This window comes from Taeniopygia guttata, chromosome 10 (genome assembly GCF_048771995.1).
Source record: "Taeniopygia guttata chromosome 10, bTaeGut7.mat, whole genome shotgun sequence".
NCBI classification, from domain to species: Eukaryota; Metazoa; Chordata; class Aves; order Passeriformes; family Estrildidae; genus Taeniopygia; species Taeniopygia guttata.
In genome coordinates, this window is record NC_133035.1 from 19,573,327 (window position 1) to 19,591,957 (window position 18,631).

The 18,631-nt window shown below is 43.3% G+C and overlaps 1 protein-coding gene across 6 annotated transcripts in view; it reads left to right on the forward strand.

Annotated features, from left to right (window-relative positions):
• Window positions 1-18,631, forward strand: part of MAP2K5 (mitogen-activated protein kinase kinase 5) — a 127,115-nt gene that overhangs the window by 47,352 nt on the left and 61,132 nt on the right. For all 6 annotated transcript variants that reach the window (XM_030280994.4, XM_030280997.4, XM_032750182.3 and 3 more), the window contains exons 12-16: window positions 663-724; window positions 7,218-7,266; window positions 12,448-12,521; window positions 13,423-13,473; window positions 17,026-17,097. In XM_030280994.4, coding sequence (XP_030136854.4) covers window positions 663-724; window positions 7,218-7,266; window positions 12,448-12,521; window positions 13,423-13,473; window positions 17,026-17,097 — 308 coding nt within the window. The remainder of the gene's footprint in view (window positions 1-662; window positions 725-7,217; window positions 7,267-12,447; window positions 12,522-13,422; window positions 13,474-17,025; window positions 17,098-18,631) is intronic.

Sequence of the window (18,631 nt, forward strand, 5' to 3'; positions counted from 1 at the left end):
AACAGCAGGGATAATGCCCTGATGCAGCAGTTTGTGACCTTTGCTGTGTCAGAATTTGGGATATTCCTGAGGAAAAGCAGGGATAATGCCCTGGTGCAGCAGTTTCACCTTCTGGTGGCTGAATTTGGGATATTCCTGAGGAAGAGCAGGGATAATGCCCTGGAGGAGCAGTTTGTGACCTTTGCTGTGTCAGAATTTGGAATATTCTTGAGGAAAAGCAGGGACAGTGTCCTGCTGCAGCAGTTTGTGACCCTTTCTGGGGGCTGAATTTGGGATATTCCTGAGGAAAATCAGGGATAATGCCCTGCTGCAGCTTTTTGGGATGACTTTGTTATCCCCAAGACATTTTCCCACACATTTTGGAGTTCTTTAATGTTGATATTTATGACTGGAGGGTTTTCTAACATTTTGTCCCTGCAATGTTTCCTGAGTATCAATGCCACAAGCACAAATCAGGGATGTGCTGAGAAGCTCTGGGTGCTGTTCTGTGTGTTTGTGCAGAGTTTGGGAGGTTTTTAAGGTCAGTTATTTCTGCCACAGGTATTGCTCTATCACTGATGGTGTTTTTATTAATAACCAAGACCTAAAAAACCCTTGGGGCTGCAAATCTGGGGCAGTGTTTGATCTGGCACCAGCTGAGCACGTGCTGTTTGTCCCTGCAGGGGGGTCTCTGGATGTTTACAGGAAAATTCCAGAACACGTTCTCGGAAGGATAGCGGTGGCTGTGAGTAATTTATTGCAATTTTTGTCTCTCTGGTTTTGTCTGTGGGGGTGAAAAATCTGGATTTGGGTGTTCACTGAGAGGCTGGGGCAGCTCCAGGATCCCTGTGAGAGGAGGGTCCTTCCTTTCTCCTGCTCCTCCAAACCATCCCCGGTGCTCAGGGGCTCTGGGATGAAGGAAAACTTTCCTTGGGAATGACCAACACAACCTCAGGAGCTTCATGGGGTCTGAGAGGGGTGGGAAAGGTGGGAGCTGGGATGGTCCAGCCTGGAGAGGAGGAGGCTCCAAGGAGAGCTGGAGAGGGACTTGGGACAAGGGATGGAGGAACAGCACACAGGGAATGGCTGCAGAGTGGAAAAGTGGAAGTTTAGATGGATTTTGGGAAGGAATTGTTCCCTGTGAGGGTGAGGAAGGACTGGGATGGAATTCCCAGAGCAGCTGGGGCTGCCCCTGGATCCCTGGCAGTGCCCAGGGCCAGGCTGGATGGGGTTTGGAGCATCGTGGGGCAGTGGGAGGTGTCCCTGCCATGGGACACCACTGGGTGGGATTTAAGGTCCCTCCCAACCCAAACCATTCCAGGATTCTGTTGCACAAATCCCTGTGAAAGGATGGGGTCAATTGAGTGGGATAAAGAAACAAAAGAAATTGCTGGAAATCTGTTTGGTCACGTCCCTTCCTGGCAGCATTTCTGCCCATCAGGATGGAGCAGAGCTTCTCATCACCTTGATTTATTAAATCCTTCCTTTAATCAGCCCCTGAAGCCCTTCTGCTCTCTGTGGTGCCTTCAGGAGGTGGCTCAGGAGCCCTGCTGGGGATCCTTTGTCTCTGAGAGTGTGATTTCCATCCTGGCTGTCCTTTTTCTGTCCACAGGGTTGGTTTTCCAACCCCCTCTCTCTTTGCTTGCTCCATGGGTTTTTTTCCTTGAGGGCTTGGAGGGTTGAGTTGGTTCCTGCCACCAAAATGCAGAGGCAGAACAGAATTTCTGTGTTCTGCTCAAGGCTGGTGAGGAGGATGAAGTTTTTCCCTTGGCACAAGGCAGGGCTGGTCTCTCAGCCCTTCCACACCCGAGCAGCCCCAGGGAAGGGTTAATTGGGGTCATTTTTGGGGTGCTGAGGCTGTGCTGTCAGTAGAGCCCTCAGATCTCCTGGGTTTGGTCTCGAGGTGTTGACAGTGGGATCCTTAAAGCCCCTGGTAGCTCATCCTTGGGGTTCTGCAGCCTTCAGCTGCTAAAAATGCACTGGCCATGATTGAAAACTCAAATTGCAGACCAAAAGAAAATCTAAAAAGTCCCAAAAAATCCACCTTTTCCCCACAGCTGAACAGAGGGTAATGACCAATGTCTCAGTGGATCTCACCAGGGAAGGAGACACTGCAAAACAATTGCCAAATATAAGGAATACTTTGATAACTTAAGCAGTTTAAAGCATAACAAAGTTATTCTATCATGTGCCATTTAATTAAGTGCTGGCTTTTCACATTCATTATACATCAAGCTGACAATTTAAATCCTTTAATCCAACACAGGCAGCTATTTAGTCTCTGTTCATTGTAATTCACAGCTCTGCTCTCCTCCTAATTTGTGTGGCCTGCCCAGGGTGATGAGCATCCCTCTCTGATGCTGTTTCCTCAAATCTGCTCATTATGTACCTGGCAGTTCCTTGTGCAGTTTGAGTTTTTGAGGTTTTTTTGAGCTTTTCACCTGGTTCAGAGGGAAAATCTTTCATCTCCTCTCCCCTCTGGAGCGCTGAGTGGGAAGTTGCTCACAAAATCCCCATTTTGGTGATGAGGATGGTTTGATAATCCTGGGATGGGCTTCCAGCATTCCTCTGGCTGCTCATTCCTTCTCCTTTTCCTGATCTTGGTGTGGGTTTCATCCATCCACACCTGGGTTTTATCTCTCCCCTGTCTTCCCCTTGCTATTCCACAGGTGTTCTCCTCCAATTTCCCTCTCATCCCTCCAATTTCCCTCTCATCCCTCCAATTTCCCTCTCATCCCTCCCAATTTCCCTCTCATCCCTAATGCTGCTGCTCCAGCCCCACCTTTTGTGTCTCCATATCTGGATTTTTTCATTCCCCTCAGGGTCATTTTGTCCTTGCTCAGTCAGCCTGGGAGCCTGACTTCCTGAGGTGGACATTTCACTTTTCCTACTTACTTTATTTCCTATTTCCTGCTTGGGAGCCTGACTCCCTGAGGTGGATATCTCACTTTTCCTAGTTATTTTATTTCATATTTCCTGCCTGGGAGCCTGACTTCCTGAGGTGGATATTTCACTTTTCCTACTTATTTTATTTCCTATTTCCTGTTTGGAAGCCTGACTCCCTGACATGGATATTTCACTTTTCCTACTATTTTATTTCCTATTTCCTGCCTGGGGGCTAGGGCACCCTTGAGCTGAAGCACTTTGGGTTGCTGAAGGAGGAGAGTGCCAGGCAAAAGCTGCAGCTCCATGGATGGATTTTGTAGACAAAACCTGCAGCTTCCATTTTTTTTTTTCTTTTCCACAATCTGTTTTTTTTTCTCTTCCCCATCTCCAAGTATTTTTTTTTTTAATTCTCCCAAGACACGTCCAGTGCATGGATCTGTGGAAGCTGCTTGCTAACATGTGTGACCTGCACATCTGTTAATTGCAGTTTTTGGAAGTTTTTAAGTGAAACATTTCCAGAGGAAAAGGATGCAGCACATGCAGGCATTCCCTGCATCCCAGCACTCCTCTGGCTGCAGCTTTAGGATTTCTGGGCTGGGATTTGTTGATCTGGGAGGGTTTTTCCAGCCCAAATTGCACCACTGAGTTTGTCTTTCTCATCTTCTGCCCTCTCAAGCAGATTTGGCGTGGATGTGGAGCAATTCCAGGGAGGCTCCAAGGGCTGGAGAGAGCTGGGGGTGCTCACCTGGAGAAGGGAAGGATCCAGGGAATCCTCAGAGCCCTGGGAATGTTCCCCTGGAGAAGGGAAGGATCCAGGCAGAGCTCAGAGCCCTGGGAATGTTCCCCTGGAGAAGGGAAGGATCCAGGGAGGGCTCAGAGCCATTCCAGGGCCTGAAGGGGCTCCAGGAGGGCTGGAGAGGGGCTAGGGACAAGGGATGGAGGGACAGGACACAGGGAATTGTTTCCTGTCCATGTGGACTTGGACATTCCAAGGATCCAGGAGCAGCCCCAGCTGCTCTGGGCACCTGTGCCAGGGCCTGCCACCCTGCCAGGGAACAATTCCTAATTCCCAATATCCCATCCAGCCCTGGCCTGTGTCAGTGGGAGCCATTCCCTGTGTCCTGTCCCTCCATCCCTTGGGAATTGTCCCTCTCCATCTCTGGTTTTGGTTCCCTCAGGCACTTCAAGGTCCCAGTTTGGTCACCCTGGAGCTTCTTTTCTCCAGGCTGGACAATCCCAGTCCTGTGAGGAGATGTGGAGGGATCTCTGCCTTCACCCTGAAATCCAACACTGTTCCCTTTGTGAGACACCAGCATTTAGAGGGGGAAAAGCAGGGACAATGCCCTAGAGGAGCAGTTTGGGGCCCTTTCTGGTGGCTGAATTTGGGATATTCCTGAGGAAAAGCAGGGATAATGCCCTGGTGCATCAGTTTCACATTCTGGTGGCTGAATTTGGGATATTCCTGAGGCAGAGCAGGGACAATGCCCTGCTGCAGCAGTTTCACATTCTGGTGTCTAAATTTGGGATATTCCTGAGGAAGAGCAGGGACAATGCCCTGGTGCATCAGTTTCACATTCTGGTGTCTGAATTTGGGATATTCCTGAGAAAAAGCAGGGACAATGCCCTGGTGCAAATCTCCCTCAATCTCTCTCCTCCCTCCTCTTTTTATTTGTATGCAGTTCTGGAGTGCTTTTTGAAGGAAAAGCAGATTTTGGCAGCCCCGGAGCGACGCCGTGGCCGCTCCAGGGTGGTGCTGCTCCATCCTGGGCTGGGCTGGGGCTGTCAGCCCCTCTCTGCCATTGGTCACATCTCACACATTTATTTTCCCTCCCTCTCCTGGAGCAGTGACATTGTGCTCCGTGCTCTGAGCGCTGCTGGTGATTGAAGTTCTCCCTGAAAGGATGTGCACTTGAACTGTCAGCAGAGTGAGATTGACAGCAGGTGGAGGCACTTTTTGTGTCAAGGCTTTGTCAAGGCATTGTTGTAAAACCTCCTTTGCTGAATGCCAATAATTCCTGCTCCGGCTTCACTCAAAAGATTCTCCCCTCCAGTTTGAGAAGAATATTTAATGCTTCAGAGTCCTTCCCTAATAGGCAAATGTAAGGGGAGTGAGTGACGAGCTGAGTCCATTTGGGGGGCTCCTGTGAGCAGATTTACAGTCCAGGATAAAGGGAAAAACTCCTTTTTTATTCCTTTGTACACCCAGAGAGGCTGAAGGGAGATTCTGCTTAATTCCATGGCTTCCCTCACTGCTTACCCAGCACATGTTCCATAATAAAGATGTTTAATAACTCACAGCTGTTGATTTGTTTCCTGAGAAATGTTTCCTTTTTTTTTTTTTTTTTTTAATGGATGCTTGCTTTAAATGAAATAATGTCCTACGGTTTTAAAGATTTTCAATAGTCTAAATACTATATAATACTAAATACTAAATAATTATATTTAACAATCAAAGAGTTTACTGTTCTGAAAATCCCTTTGGCCATTGGAGGAGGTTTGAAATGTTGCATCTCCTTGATTTATTTTTGCATTGCTACAACACTATTACTATTATTATTATTTTTAGTAATAATTTTCTTATTTATATATATTTGTTTGCTTGTTATTTGTTATTTATTAGTATTATTTTAATGTTATTGCTGGTGTAATCATGTCAAACCACTGCAGATAGAATTTCCATTTTTCTTTTATAAGCCATGGAATCATGGAAAGATTAAGGTTGGAAAAACCCTTTAAGATCATCAAATCCAGCTTTTTGAAAGGCTTGAGGTGAACAAGCCACACCTCTGGGCAGGCAGAATTTGACCAAAGCTTTTGTTGAAGGTAAAAAGCTTCTGAAGGCAGGGGATGGTTGGGTTTGGAGTGAGTTTAAGGGAGGAATTATCTCCTGGAACAATTTCTTTGGGATCCACCATCATTATTTGCTTTGTGAAAAGATTCTGATACCACCAACATCATTTTTCTTACAGAATAAATTTTAAATTTTGAAAGAGTTTCTAATCCAAGAGGAAGGCAGAAAATTACTGTGCTCTCTGCTTTCACTCTGTATCATTTTTAGCACTTCTGCTCGATCACTGCAACATAAATAATTTCATTTTGGGGCTACTCAGAGCACAAAAAATGAATTGTCTTGGCTGCAGAACTCACACAGCTTTAGCAGTGTCAGAAATGCTTCATTGTTCTGGAGATCCATGAGGAAAACCTCTTGGAAATGGAATTAAATTTCACCTCAGAGATGGAGAGGGTTTAAAAGAGCCAGTGGGGATGGGCTGGAATTTTGGGGCTGGAATTTTGGGGCTGGAATTTTGGGGTTAGAATTTTGTGCTGGTTGAGTTTTGTGCTGCAGGAACTGGGTTTGGAGTTGGGTTTTAGCAGCTTTGCTGGTGGGAGGAGCAAATTTTGAAACCTGCCCTGGTTTAGGAGCTGTATTTACTTTTAGGAGTTTATTTTAGGAACTGTATTTACTTTTGGGAGTTGTATTTTAGGAATTGTATTTACTTTTAGGAGTTGTATTTTCTTCTAGGAAAATACAATAGTGTTTTACACTATATACACAATACAATGGAAAATAAATAGTGTTTTAGGAATTGGATTTGGTTTTAAGAGTGTTATTTCCTTCTAGGAATTGTGTTTTAGGAATTGTATTTGCTTTTAGGAGTTGTATTTTAAGAATTGTATTTGCTTTTAGGAGTTGTATTTTCTTTTAGGAGTTGTATTTTAGGAATTTGGTTTTAGGAGTTTTATTTCCTTCTAGGAGCTGTATTTTAGGAATTGTATTTACTTTTAGGAATTGTGTTTTAGGAATTGTGTTTGCTCCAGAGCAGAACCAGGGAATTCTCACAGCTCAACAAGAAAAGTTCCACGTTTGCACTGAGTGAATAAATGACAGCAAAGGAAAAGGCCCAGAATGCAGCAAAGGGAAAAAGGAGAAGGGAGGATGGAGTGGAAGAGGTTATGAAGAGATTTTTTTGGTTTCTGGCCTTTTTCAAGAAGAGAAATCATTCCATGCCTTGGCCTTGGTGATTTTGAACACCCAGCAAGGGCAGGGGAGTTAAAAATCCGCTGAGATGCCTGAAGGGATCCAGTGTGAGCTCAGCTGAGTTCAGCTCACAGCTCCTGGCAAGAAATTAACCTGTGTATTTTTAATTGGTGCATTAATAAAGGGCCTGCTGCAGGTTTTTAGCAGGGGAGGGAGGTGGGGTCTCCCCTTTTCCTGCTCCTGCCTTCATTTTCCCCCTGGCTTCTCTGACTCCCACCCCAGCTGAAATGTGCAATTTTTCCTGTCAGGAATCCCTAAAATGTGATTTTTTTTCTTTTTTTTTTTTTTTTTTATTTCTTTCTTTTACCTAAAGGTTGTGAAAGGCCTGACCTATTTATGGAGCCTGAAGATTTTACACAGAGGTGAGTAGCAGATGTTTTCTGTTTTCCCAGGAAATTTTAACATCACTTTCTCTAAAGACCAAGCAAACATCTGCTTTGAGTCCAGTGGGGTAATGCAGAATGAATCTCACTCATTAACCTTGCACACTTTCTTGTAAAACATTTTTATTGCTATTTTATTGCCCTCCCTCCTCCCCTGAAAAGAAAAGGACTGAAGAGAGAAATGAGTTTTACAGGGATTTGGAAGCCTAGGGTTGCAAACAGGTGCACAGTGGAAAGAATCAACGTGGAAATGAGATGTTTGAGTGGCACTGGAAACAGAAAATAGGCAATGAATTTTCTTTGGTGCTTCAGAAGTCTCATGTGACAGCCACAAGTGTTGCTGGAGGCTCAGATCTGTAAAATCTACCATGGTCAGGGACAGTGAAAGGCTTTAAACCTACTTGGACATAAGTCACTTTGGGGTTTTGCTGTTTAGTCTTTTTCCTGCAGCTAATTTGGGGTGGGTTTTTTTTAAACTTCTCATTCATTCCTTGCTTTTTGCTGTTAAATTTTATTTAAAAGGTGTCTACTTGGAGAAATTAATTCAGATCCACCAAAATTTGAAACAAACAACGTGGAAAATGCTGTTTAAAGAATAGAAAAGCCCATTATCCCTACACAAAACTTACAAAAAAAAAAAAAAAAAAAAGAAGAAAAAATGAGAAACTTATTCAATTTTTAATATTTCCAAGGAGTTTGGAGGCAGCTGTGTATTCCCACATCTGTTCCTCGCCCTGGGAGCAATAACCCAGGTCCCTCCTGAGCAAAGAGCATCTCAGTGGATCTTTAACTCCCCTGCCCTTGCTGGGTGTTAAAAATCACCAAGGCCAAGGAATTTTGATTTTCTTGCTGGGCAGGAGAGTCGGGAATCTCCAAGGAAAGGCTGCAGCAGTCCCGGGGCAGAGCTGAGTGTGGAGCAGGGAATTAAAGCCAAGGCAACAAACAATGAGGGAGTCTTTTATTGCAGATCAGACATCTCAGCAAATCTTACAGCTTCACTTCAAAACAAAGCTCACAACTAATGAGGTGATAGCCGTGCATATTAATAAACCCGAGCTGGAGTCATCGCACCCACATCAAACATAAACATAAGATTAACACCTCCACCACTTCCTTGGAAGATGTGAGAATGTCCCAATGATAAGTGTGCTCTTTTCCCCAGAGGAAAAGAAGTAGAAATGGAAGGGTAATGAGAAATTAACTTAGATTTAAAACAGAATTAGCAATTAAACAAGTCTAATCATGTACAAAGTCAAAGTTTGTCTAAAGACAAACCAGAATCTGTTAAGTTCAAGAATAAGTATAGACCGTGTGCATTTTATCTGCTGTGTTTTGCTTTGTTCACACCTGCTGCTTAAAGGGATTGCAGGAAATCAATGTTACCCACTTGTGTTTAATTGTACTGAGCTGGATTGGTGACTTGGCTCTGTGAGTGCTGGGGCTGTTATTATATATATCACAAATATTTATTTATTTCGTGGTTTGGGCACCTCAGTTCCTGGTTAGGTTTGAAATGGAAGTTCTGGAAGTGTTGCAGGTTTGAAATGAGGGAGACTCGAGGAGCTGGAGATTTGCTCTCAGACCACCTCCTTTTCCCCCAGCACATCAGAAATCCAAGGATATTCCACTCCTCTTTGTTCTGCCTGGGAGGGACAGGCACTGGAGGAGCATTCCCACCCTCTCACCATTATTATTCCTATTATTATTAATAATAATAATGTTATTGCTGCTGTTATTATTATGTCAAAACGCTGTAGATAGAATTTCCATTTGCTTTTCATAAACCATGGAATCATAGAAAGATTAAGGTTGGGAAAAACCCTTTAAGATCATTAAATCCAAGCTTTTTGAAAGGCTTGAGGTGAGCAAGCCACACCTCTGGGCAGGCAGAATTTGACCAAAAGCTTTTGTTGAAGGTAAAAACCCAACTGATTGCTTGCTGAGGATTTCACCAGAGATGTCCAGAGCTGCATTTTCGCCTCCCCCACTCCTGTTTTATCTCTGGGGGATATAATCAGCTTTAGGGCCACCCAGTGGAGCACAGACACAAATCCAGGTGATTTACCAGCCTGGGATGGTGGGAGCTGTCCCTGCCCATGGCAGGGGGGACAGGATGAGCTTTAAGGTCCCCTCCTGCCCAAGCCATCCCAGAATTCTGAGTTTCCATGCATTTATTTATGTCTCTATGTAAAGCTGAACACACATTCTATGTTTCCATACATTTATTTGTGTCTCTATGTAAAGCTGAACACAAATTCTGTGTTTCCATTCACTTATTTATGTCTCTATGTAAAGCTGAACACACATTCTGAGTTTCCATGCATTTATTTATGTCTCTATATAAAGCTGAACACACATTCTGTGTTTCCATACATTTATTTATGTCTGTATGTAAAGCTGAACACACATTCTGTGTTTCCATGCATTTATTTGTGTCTCTATATAAAGCTGAACACACATTCTGTGTTTTCATATGTTTATTTATGTCTCTATGTGAAGCTAAACAGGGGTTTTCCCACTCAAGGCTTATTTAAAAAAAAAATTAATCCTGGCCTCTGCCAAACCACGCTGCTGCCTTCCTTGAACCCAGCCTGTTGCTGTTTGCTGTTTTTAAAAGCCAGGAGAAGTCAAGAGACAGCTTTTAAAGCATCTCAGGGCTTTTTTTTTTTTTTTTTTTTTTTGTCTCCCTCACACAATCATGAATCTGTTTGCTTTTCAATGCCACCAAGGAGTGAAATGTTTGGTGTTCAAAAAGCTGAACCTCTGATGGTTCTATTTACTGGTGAGTGAGAGCTTGGAGGTCCTGTTTGTTTGCAGAGAGGTGAAACTACTCAGGCAGCTCCATCACCAGGAGAACTTGTTCATCCTCTATAATGATGCTTCATAGAAATCATTTGTATTAAGCAAGCCCTGGTAATGGGAGCATAATGACCCCTTTTGGCTCTTGTTTAAATTCTTTCACTTCTCAACACTAATATTAATCACAAGCAGATGGTGCAGAACATTATTTATGCACACTCGTCTCCCAAACCCAAAAAAATATTTAACCCATTAACTGGAGTGGGTGATGAGACCAAAGGGCTGATTTGCTGCTGAGCTGATTGTCCTCCCTGCTTGCAGCAGCAGATATTTAGTGCAGGGCTGTCACTTCCTTTCCTTTTCTGAGGAAATGAGCACAGCCATTGGGATGTACAGGAGATATTGGAGTCAATTCCCTGATTTTTGTGGTGTTTGGTTCTGTTGGAAGGACAGCTTGGATTTGCTCCTGCAGGGTTTGTGTGACTGCCCCTTGCTCTGTGGGGTCCCCAACCTCCCCTGCCCATCCTTAAGGGGCCAATTTTCCTCTGCTTTCTTCCTTTTAGGATTTCCAGCTTTGTTTGTGGCAGGATTTCAGGATCCTTTTTGTTACAGCTAAAAAAGCACAACTGGCTGGACTCAGTTTTCCCCTAAAAGTTGGGAACAGCTGGACATCCTGGAATGCCAAAATTCCCTGTGTGCTCCTGGGGCTGGGCTCATTCCACCCCCAGCCAAGCCCAGCTCAGAGGTGGCTCCATCTTTTTGGGAAGGAGGTGAAACAGGATTATTCTGCACCTTCTTCTGCTCAGGATTCAGGAGAGAGCCTGTGGTGTGCTCAGCGTGGATTTAGCAAAGTCACTCAGCTCCAGAGGAGGCAAAACTCCATCAAAAGTGCAGCACGTGGCTGGAATTCCTAAAGATGGAGATCAGCAAACACAAACTGAGCCTCTGCATGCTCAGGACTGGGTTTTTTTGGGGGGGAATTACAGAATTTACAGGAATTACAGTACCAGCAGTGTTGATAACCTCACTTACAAAGAACTGACCCACCTGGGCTCTATAGGAACTATTGGGTGCTCCCATTTTTAATCTGGATTTTTAGCTCAAATAGAGGCGAGCTTTAATCAGCTTCTTAATTGAGGTTCTGCATTTCTACATTGCAGAGACAAATTAAGGCAGCTCCTGTGGTACCAGCAAACAGCTGCTAAAGCAAGGCAAACCTAATGATAAACAAAATTAGGTTCTTTTCTAGTTGGGTTTCATCCATCTGCCCCCAACCAGTGCTCACTTTGAGAGGAGCACTGATTCAAGCTGTTGCCTTTAATCCATTTTGACAGAAGAAGGCAGTGATTAGGCAAAGCCAGGCTCTAATCTTCCCATGTTTGAGCCAGGCTGTAACGTGCACGTTCTGCTCCCCCACTGGCATCCCTGGAACTGCAAAGATGTTGAATTTCCTGCACTAAAGCCGGGCTGGATGTTGAGTTTATTCCCAGTTGATTTTATTTTACAGCAGTGCAGCAGCTCCCAGTGGCATCAGGGGCAGTCAGCATCAGAATATTTTCACTGGTACCCTGGTTTTGGAATGGACATCGATGATTTATTTATGGAATTCCATCTTTTTTTCAGGCTGATTTTCCAGTTTGTCAAAATCCCTGTGAGTTCTGTCCATCAGTGCACTTGCAGTGGATGTTCAGCAGTTTATTCCCAGTTGATTTTATTTTACAGCAGTGCAGCAACTCCCTGTGGCATCAGGGGCAGTCAGCATTAGAATATTTTCACTGATGCTCTGGTTTTGGAATGGGTATTTATGGTTTATTCATGGAATTCCATCTTTTTTCAGGCTGACTTTGCAATTTGGTGAAATCCCTGTGAGTTCAGGATTAATCCCTGTCCAAATGTAGTAATTCTGCTTATCCCTGTGGAATTCCATCCTTTTTTCAGGCTGATTTTCCAGTTTGTCAAAATCCCTGTGAGTTCTTTTCCTGTCCATCAGTGCACTTGGTGTCTGATCCAGACTGGTGTCACCTGCAGGTTTAATAATGTGGATTTTTAGTTTTGTATGAAGTCATCTGTGTAAATACCATCTACTATCTGTATGGAGAGGATGTATTTTGTATTTTTTTTTTTAATATATGGAGTTTTATCTGTGCTGCTGACTCACCAACACTGCACTTGGCATAGATATTTGTAATATTTCCTACCAAAAGCCACCGTGCCAATGCTCCCTGGATATTTGGGGTTGTCCTGTGCAGGGCCAGGAGCTGGATTTGGCTGTGACACCCTTCCAATCGAGGATATTCTCTATAAATGGTGCCTTTATGATCCAGGATAATGTGGATAATGCAGTTTTTCCCCCCCAAACAGATGTGAAGCCCTCCAATATGCTGGTGAACACCCGTGGCCAGGTGAAGCTCTGTGACTTTGGGGTCAGCACCCAGGTAAATTCCCCCTTTGCATCTCTCCCCATTCCCCTCCTGCTGTCCAAATCACCTGGCAGCCCCACAGCAAACCCCTCCCTGCTGGGACAGCCCTTTTCATTTTTAATCTCTGGGCGACTTTTCCTCCATCTGAATATGATTGTTCATTGTTTAATGACAGTAAAAACTGCTGATATTGTAATTACTACTTACCAATAGCAAACTTCATTGAAATGCAGCTTTGATCTGGGAGCCTTTTGCCCAGACAAAAGGGAGGGCAGAGCAAGAGACGTGTCTGGGGAGCCCAACTGGCCCACAATAAAAATTAATATTGGGAGCAACAATAGTGGTGGGCTTTGACAATGTGCAGCACAAATTTTAATTAATTTCCATTTTGGGCCTCCCTGGAGGACTTCCCTGCTAGTGACCCATGAGCTCGCTGTGCTGTTGATTTGAATTTCAGCACCTTTTCCTCCCAGCCAAACACGAGGCCCAAAGAGAAGGTCAGCCTTGTATTATGGGCTGGCAGGCTCTGTTGTCCCTCCAGTGTTTGAGGCATGAATTGGGGCTTTATTCACATCTGACTGAAAAATGAGTGTGCTCAATCCTGCTTCCTCCTAATTCACTTTTTATATCAGCCTGCTTTGGGGTACTAAAACAAGCAGCATCCTGCTTAGCACAATTGTTTAAGGTTATCTGCCATAAAGTGTAATGCAGTGCTTGCTTAAATTGGAATCCTCATTCCCCAGCCCAGGCGAGATTTAATCATTTTTAACGCCTTGCCGGATAAATCCCTTCCCTTTTTTTACATCATTTTTAGTTGATTTATTGGGATGATGATTGTAGGTTAAATGAGGAATAATTGCCCATTTTATTTCCACATTATCTTTATATTGTTCTAACAGACTGTTTTGTCTGATAGCTGGTGAATTCCATAGCCAAGACGTATGTTGGAACAAATGCTTATATGGCGGTAAGTGGATTTATGCAGGAATAACATTGAAATGGAATTATTTGTCCTCACTCCTCTTCAAGGCAGGAGATATCCTAAATCAATCCTCAAATCTCCATCTCTGCCCATCCCCTCTCTTCATTCCGTGGGACAACTCTACTTCTTCTTGCTGAGAGGGAGGAGAAATATTGGAAAAGTGATTTTTTAAAATATATTTTCTGTTGGTTTTGCTCCTTGTGGCAACTGGGAACAAAGAGAGCCAGTTGGGCATTCAAAAAAATCAGTTTTTCACTGACAGCACGTGGCTCATTGCCAGCCCCAAACCATCCCCGTTTTGGGAATGCTGGAGTTGAGGGAAGCATTGTGCAGAGGTTGGTGGGCATTCCTAAACACCCCATGGAAATCTGACCCTAAAAACATTGGGATTAATAACATCAGGGTATCAAAGTGCAAGTTTTTTAGCTCAGAATGCAGGAAGTCATCAGTACTTCCACTTTTCTGTACAAATTTTGGTCAGTCTTTGTTAACACAAGACCACATTTGTCCTGTTCCTGTGCATTAAAGTCCCTAAATTCCCTTTTTTTTTTAAATAATTTTTTTTAGCACATTGCTAAGGATGCATTGTTTGGGTCAGGGTTTGGGTTCAGAGCTGCCAAGTGCCAGCCTGAGCAAATCAGAGTGGATTTTCTGCACAAACCAGAGTGGATTTTCCATCAGATCCTTTTCAATTCCCCATTTCAGAGGGGAAAACTCCTCTGCCTCACTTTTTAAAGCACTTCCTGAACTCTTTATTTTGGCCATTAAAATCCTTTGAGCAAACTGCTCCTAAGATTGCCGAGAAAAGAAGTGCTTTGCTGGTTTAAAATAAAAATATAAACAGCACAAAGTGGTTGGCTGCTCGTGTTTTTCACACCTCGGGGAAGGGGAGGGAGAAATCCATGACCTTTAATCGCTTTCAGGTATTTTTTTTCTGATTTTCTTGTCAGGGTTCCCATTTATTTGCTAAGTGCTTTTCCACTCGAGGTGTGCTCATTGTGTGGCTTCTGAAAGGCTGGAGTCACCATCCTAGAAAGACTTGGGCTGTCCTGTGTCATCAGAATACTCAGAAAGAGCATAAAATAAATACATCAGAATGGCAGAAAAATGGGGGGTTTTAAATAAAAAACAGAGATAAAAAAAAGAGCTGGAACACAGAGATCCAGACAAAGAAACAGCTTCAAATTAATCAACTTTTCCAGCTCAGCTGTTGCTTCAAACTGGTCTTAAGCAGGGCTGAGAATTAAATTGTATTATGCTTTTAGTGCCCAAACCAAGATTACAGTTCTCTTTCCCAGGTGTGCATTAAATAAATAGCTTTTTTTTGCCTTTCTGGATGGATGTGATGCCTCCATCTCTTAATTGTGAAAGCAGAAGTTTAAGCTCAAAATGTTCTCCATCTGATTTTCTTTGTGAAAATCACTTTGCTTCTTGATTGAGTCGTTTGTTGTCATCAAATTTCTAGGCAAGCCCTCAAAAAATAGTGAAGGTCATAAGCTTTGCTTCACCCACTTGGCAGGCTGGCAGTGAATGTGAAACTCTTGACAAAAATTGAGGTTTTCTTTGAAAAAAATAAAAAGCTTTTTGATTTTCATGTTTTGGTTTTTTTTTTTTTTTTAAACAAAAAAAAGCTTTTTGAATGAGAAATTAAAATTTCCGACCAAAACGTATTTTCTGTAAAATCATTTCATCAGCATTTTTTATAGAAAAAAAATTGGATGAAAAAACAATCATTTTAGAATTTTTGTTTTGAAAATTGATGATTGCTTTTGAAAAAACAATCATTGTAGAAATTTTTTAGGAGAACATACCTTGGGCTGTGTATTTAGAGACCCTTGATGCATCTGTTATTCCTATTTTCCTCTTCTTTTCTGTACTTTGAAATCCATCTTTTGTTTAAAAAGCTGATTTTTTTTTGCCCTTATCTTTTGTGAACCCACATTTCCTCATTGGAAGTTGCTGTTTAAAGCTTGAACTTTAAGAATAAACAATTTAATACTGCTGAAAGTGAATTACAAATCTCATTTGGTGGCTTGGGAAGAGTCTAAAAAATGGGATGGATGTCAGCACCTTGCTTGGGCCAGATTAGCACATCCCGTATCATGTTATAAAATTACTTTTGGCTGCACATCTGCACCTTTGTGAGGATATTTGTTAGTCTAAAAATATGTCACTGTAAAAATATGTCAGTATAAAAATTTATCAGCTTAAAAAAAAATCACAGTATGCTGTTGCAAACATTTCTAAGGTGTGCTGACTTATGTTAATTATACTCAATGAATTAAAACCAGCAGATTTATAATAGTTAAAAATATTTTATAATAATTTAAAAAAAAATAAGAGTTTTGTATCACTCACAAGTGAGATTTGGTCAATTGGGTGGAATTGTGGGGGTATTTGGGCGTTTTGGAAGGTTGTTTTTAGAGGGCAGCAGTGTGGTTTTTATTTAACATTCACGCTGCGATAAAAGCTCCTGACCTGGGAGCAGCAGCACAGGGTGAACATCCAAAAACACATTGGAGTGGCACTAATTTGGGAGTTTGTTTTCTAACAAAGCTCTCTGGATTATTAAAGAGTGAAAATCCTTTGTAGGTGGCTGGGCCAGACAGGTGCATTAACAGCACAGTGGGGAGAGGAGTCTCAGGGAGCCTTTTATTGTTGCTTTTCATGCTGTACTTGACCTTGGAAATGCTTAAATTGTAGCTTTCAAGTAAAAACCAGCAGATATTTTTTACAGCACTCCATTTCATGAAGCATTAAACCTGCTATTAATAGTTTGGAGCAGGAGCTGCTTTTTTTTTTTTTTTTTCCCTACAGGTCAAAAAGCCCAAAATTAAGAAGTGTATAAAATAAAATTGCCACCGTGTGGTGATTCTTTTGGCTTCAGTAATTTGGCTTTTTAACTGTGGTTGTTCCCCAACCTCTGGGCTCCACACAGGGAATTTTTTTCATTGCTGTGGTGCCTGGATTTGGGGAGGGAAGTGGAAAATTGGATTCTCTCAACTTGACCTTGTGCTTTGCTCACGTGCGTGAGCCCTTGGGTTAAACAACCCAAACACAAATCCAAGGCCAGCCTTGCAAGGTGCATGGACACAGATTTTCCTGAAGAATTCCTGAATTTTCCTGGATTTGCTCCCTGCCAGGGCAGCTTTGAAGCATCTTGGTGGTTTTTGGTGTCTCCACTCCCATGGGGCAGCTCCGATCTCTGCACTGGGGTCGGTGACAGAGCCCAGGGAGGGGCAGGGGCTGGGCCAGGGCAGCTTTTGTTGGATTTTAGGATAAAATTTCTTCCCCCAGAAGGTGTTGGGGCAGAGCCCAGGCTCCCCAGGGAGTGGGGGAGCTTCAGGGATGTGTGGGATGCTCCCAGGGTGGGATTTTGGGATGCCTGGGCAGGGCCAGGAGCTGGAATTTGATCCCTCCCAGCTCAGAATATTCCAGGATCCTGTGATTTCCCCCATCCCGTGCCCTGGAGCAGTTTTGGAGCAGAATCCCTGCCTGCCTGCAAGGCTCAGGAGTTTTCTCTGCTTTTCTCCACAGCCTGAGAGGATTTCGGGGGAGCAGTACGGGATTCACTCGGATGTTTGGAGCCTGGGGATTTCCTTCATGGAGGTATGCAGAGAGCTCTCAAATTAACTCTTACATCAAAAATAAAAATCGAAATATTTCCATTTAATCTTGGTTTATTCTTTAAGTTCCCTGTAAATTCATGTGCCTTTACCTGTTGCTCATTTGGGCTGTATTTAGAATGGGTTTGTTCATTTGAGGTCTTAAATAAAGCTCCATGTTTAAATAAAACTTAAATAAAACTTCCAGTAGGAGGTAGGGTCTGGAGTGTGGAGGCTTTTTCCTTCTTCCTTTTTTTTCTTTTTTGCCCCTCTTTTTTCCCTCTCTCTTTCCTCATTTTAAGGTGAAGCTGGACTTTTTAAGTGAACTGTAACCCGGATTTTTAGCAGAAGATGAAGTTGAGCAGTCTCAGCGCTGGCCCTCTGCATCTTGGCACATTTCACATTTTGCTGCCCAGAGCTGAGCCATTTTTACATTTCACACAAGAAATTCCTTGCCAAAACCCTTTTGACCAAGATGCAGGTGGTGAGTGTTGAATCTGCTTGCAGATGAGGTAAATCAGTGTCACCCCGAGTGGCAGGGTGACACAATTTGGTGTGGCCCAGGGGAGGGAGGGAGGGAGGGCTCTTCATTTGTTTCGCTGCACATTTGAACGGTTTGTGGTGCTGCAGAGCCCTCACTCAGGATTTTGGGAGAGATACAGACCAAATTCATACGCTCTGTAAATAATTCTAGCTGAAAAACACCTGAGTTGTACTCCAGGAAGACTTTGTGGGTGATAAAAAGAGTGATATCAACACAGGATTTTATAAATAAAGCATTTCCCAGTTCCTTTGCTGAATTAAAAGCTGTGCCCCAGCAGCTCAGTGATCCACCACAAGATATTTGCAGTTTATTTTAGGGTTGTTAGTGGCTGACGCGGCTGCTCATCAATTCCACACGCATATTGGTAAAACTCCTTTAATTTGCATTTCCTCCTCTGGTTTTACACCTTCCCAACTTTCCTGTCCCTCACTTCCCAGGGGTTTCTGCTGAGCCAGATGTGCAGGAAGCAGTTGGGGTCTGGGTGCTTTGTTAATTGGTTTGTCAGCTGCTCCTCCGGGACCTCTCCCGCCAGCAGCCGCTTGATTGAAGTGCTCTGAGTGATGTTAAATGATGAAAACAAGGACAGTGCCTTAGAAAAACGCCTCCAAAAAGGTGAAAAAGGTGCTCCAAGAGCCACACAAGGTCACTGTCATTAAAGTAACACCCTGTCCTAGTGGGGATTGGGAGTGGGGACGCTCTCGTTGCTGTTAAAAAGAGGAGCTGGTGTTTGCTGAAGGATTTAAAGTCATCTGCACTCAGTGAAGTCGTGCTCCAGCCCCACACCTGGGTGTTAATTTAAAGGAAATATCTTGTGGGATCGAGGCAGCAGGGGCTGTGCTGGCAGGTGAGGATGTAAAATTGTCAGGAAATCTTCTCATTTTCTTTAATGCTCTTCTGAGCCCTTAAAGCCTCTGGAATTTCTTTGCTGCAGAGCTGTGTGTGATGAGAAGTGGGAAGTGGTATTTGGGAAGTTGAGGAAACTGCCCCAGAAAAG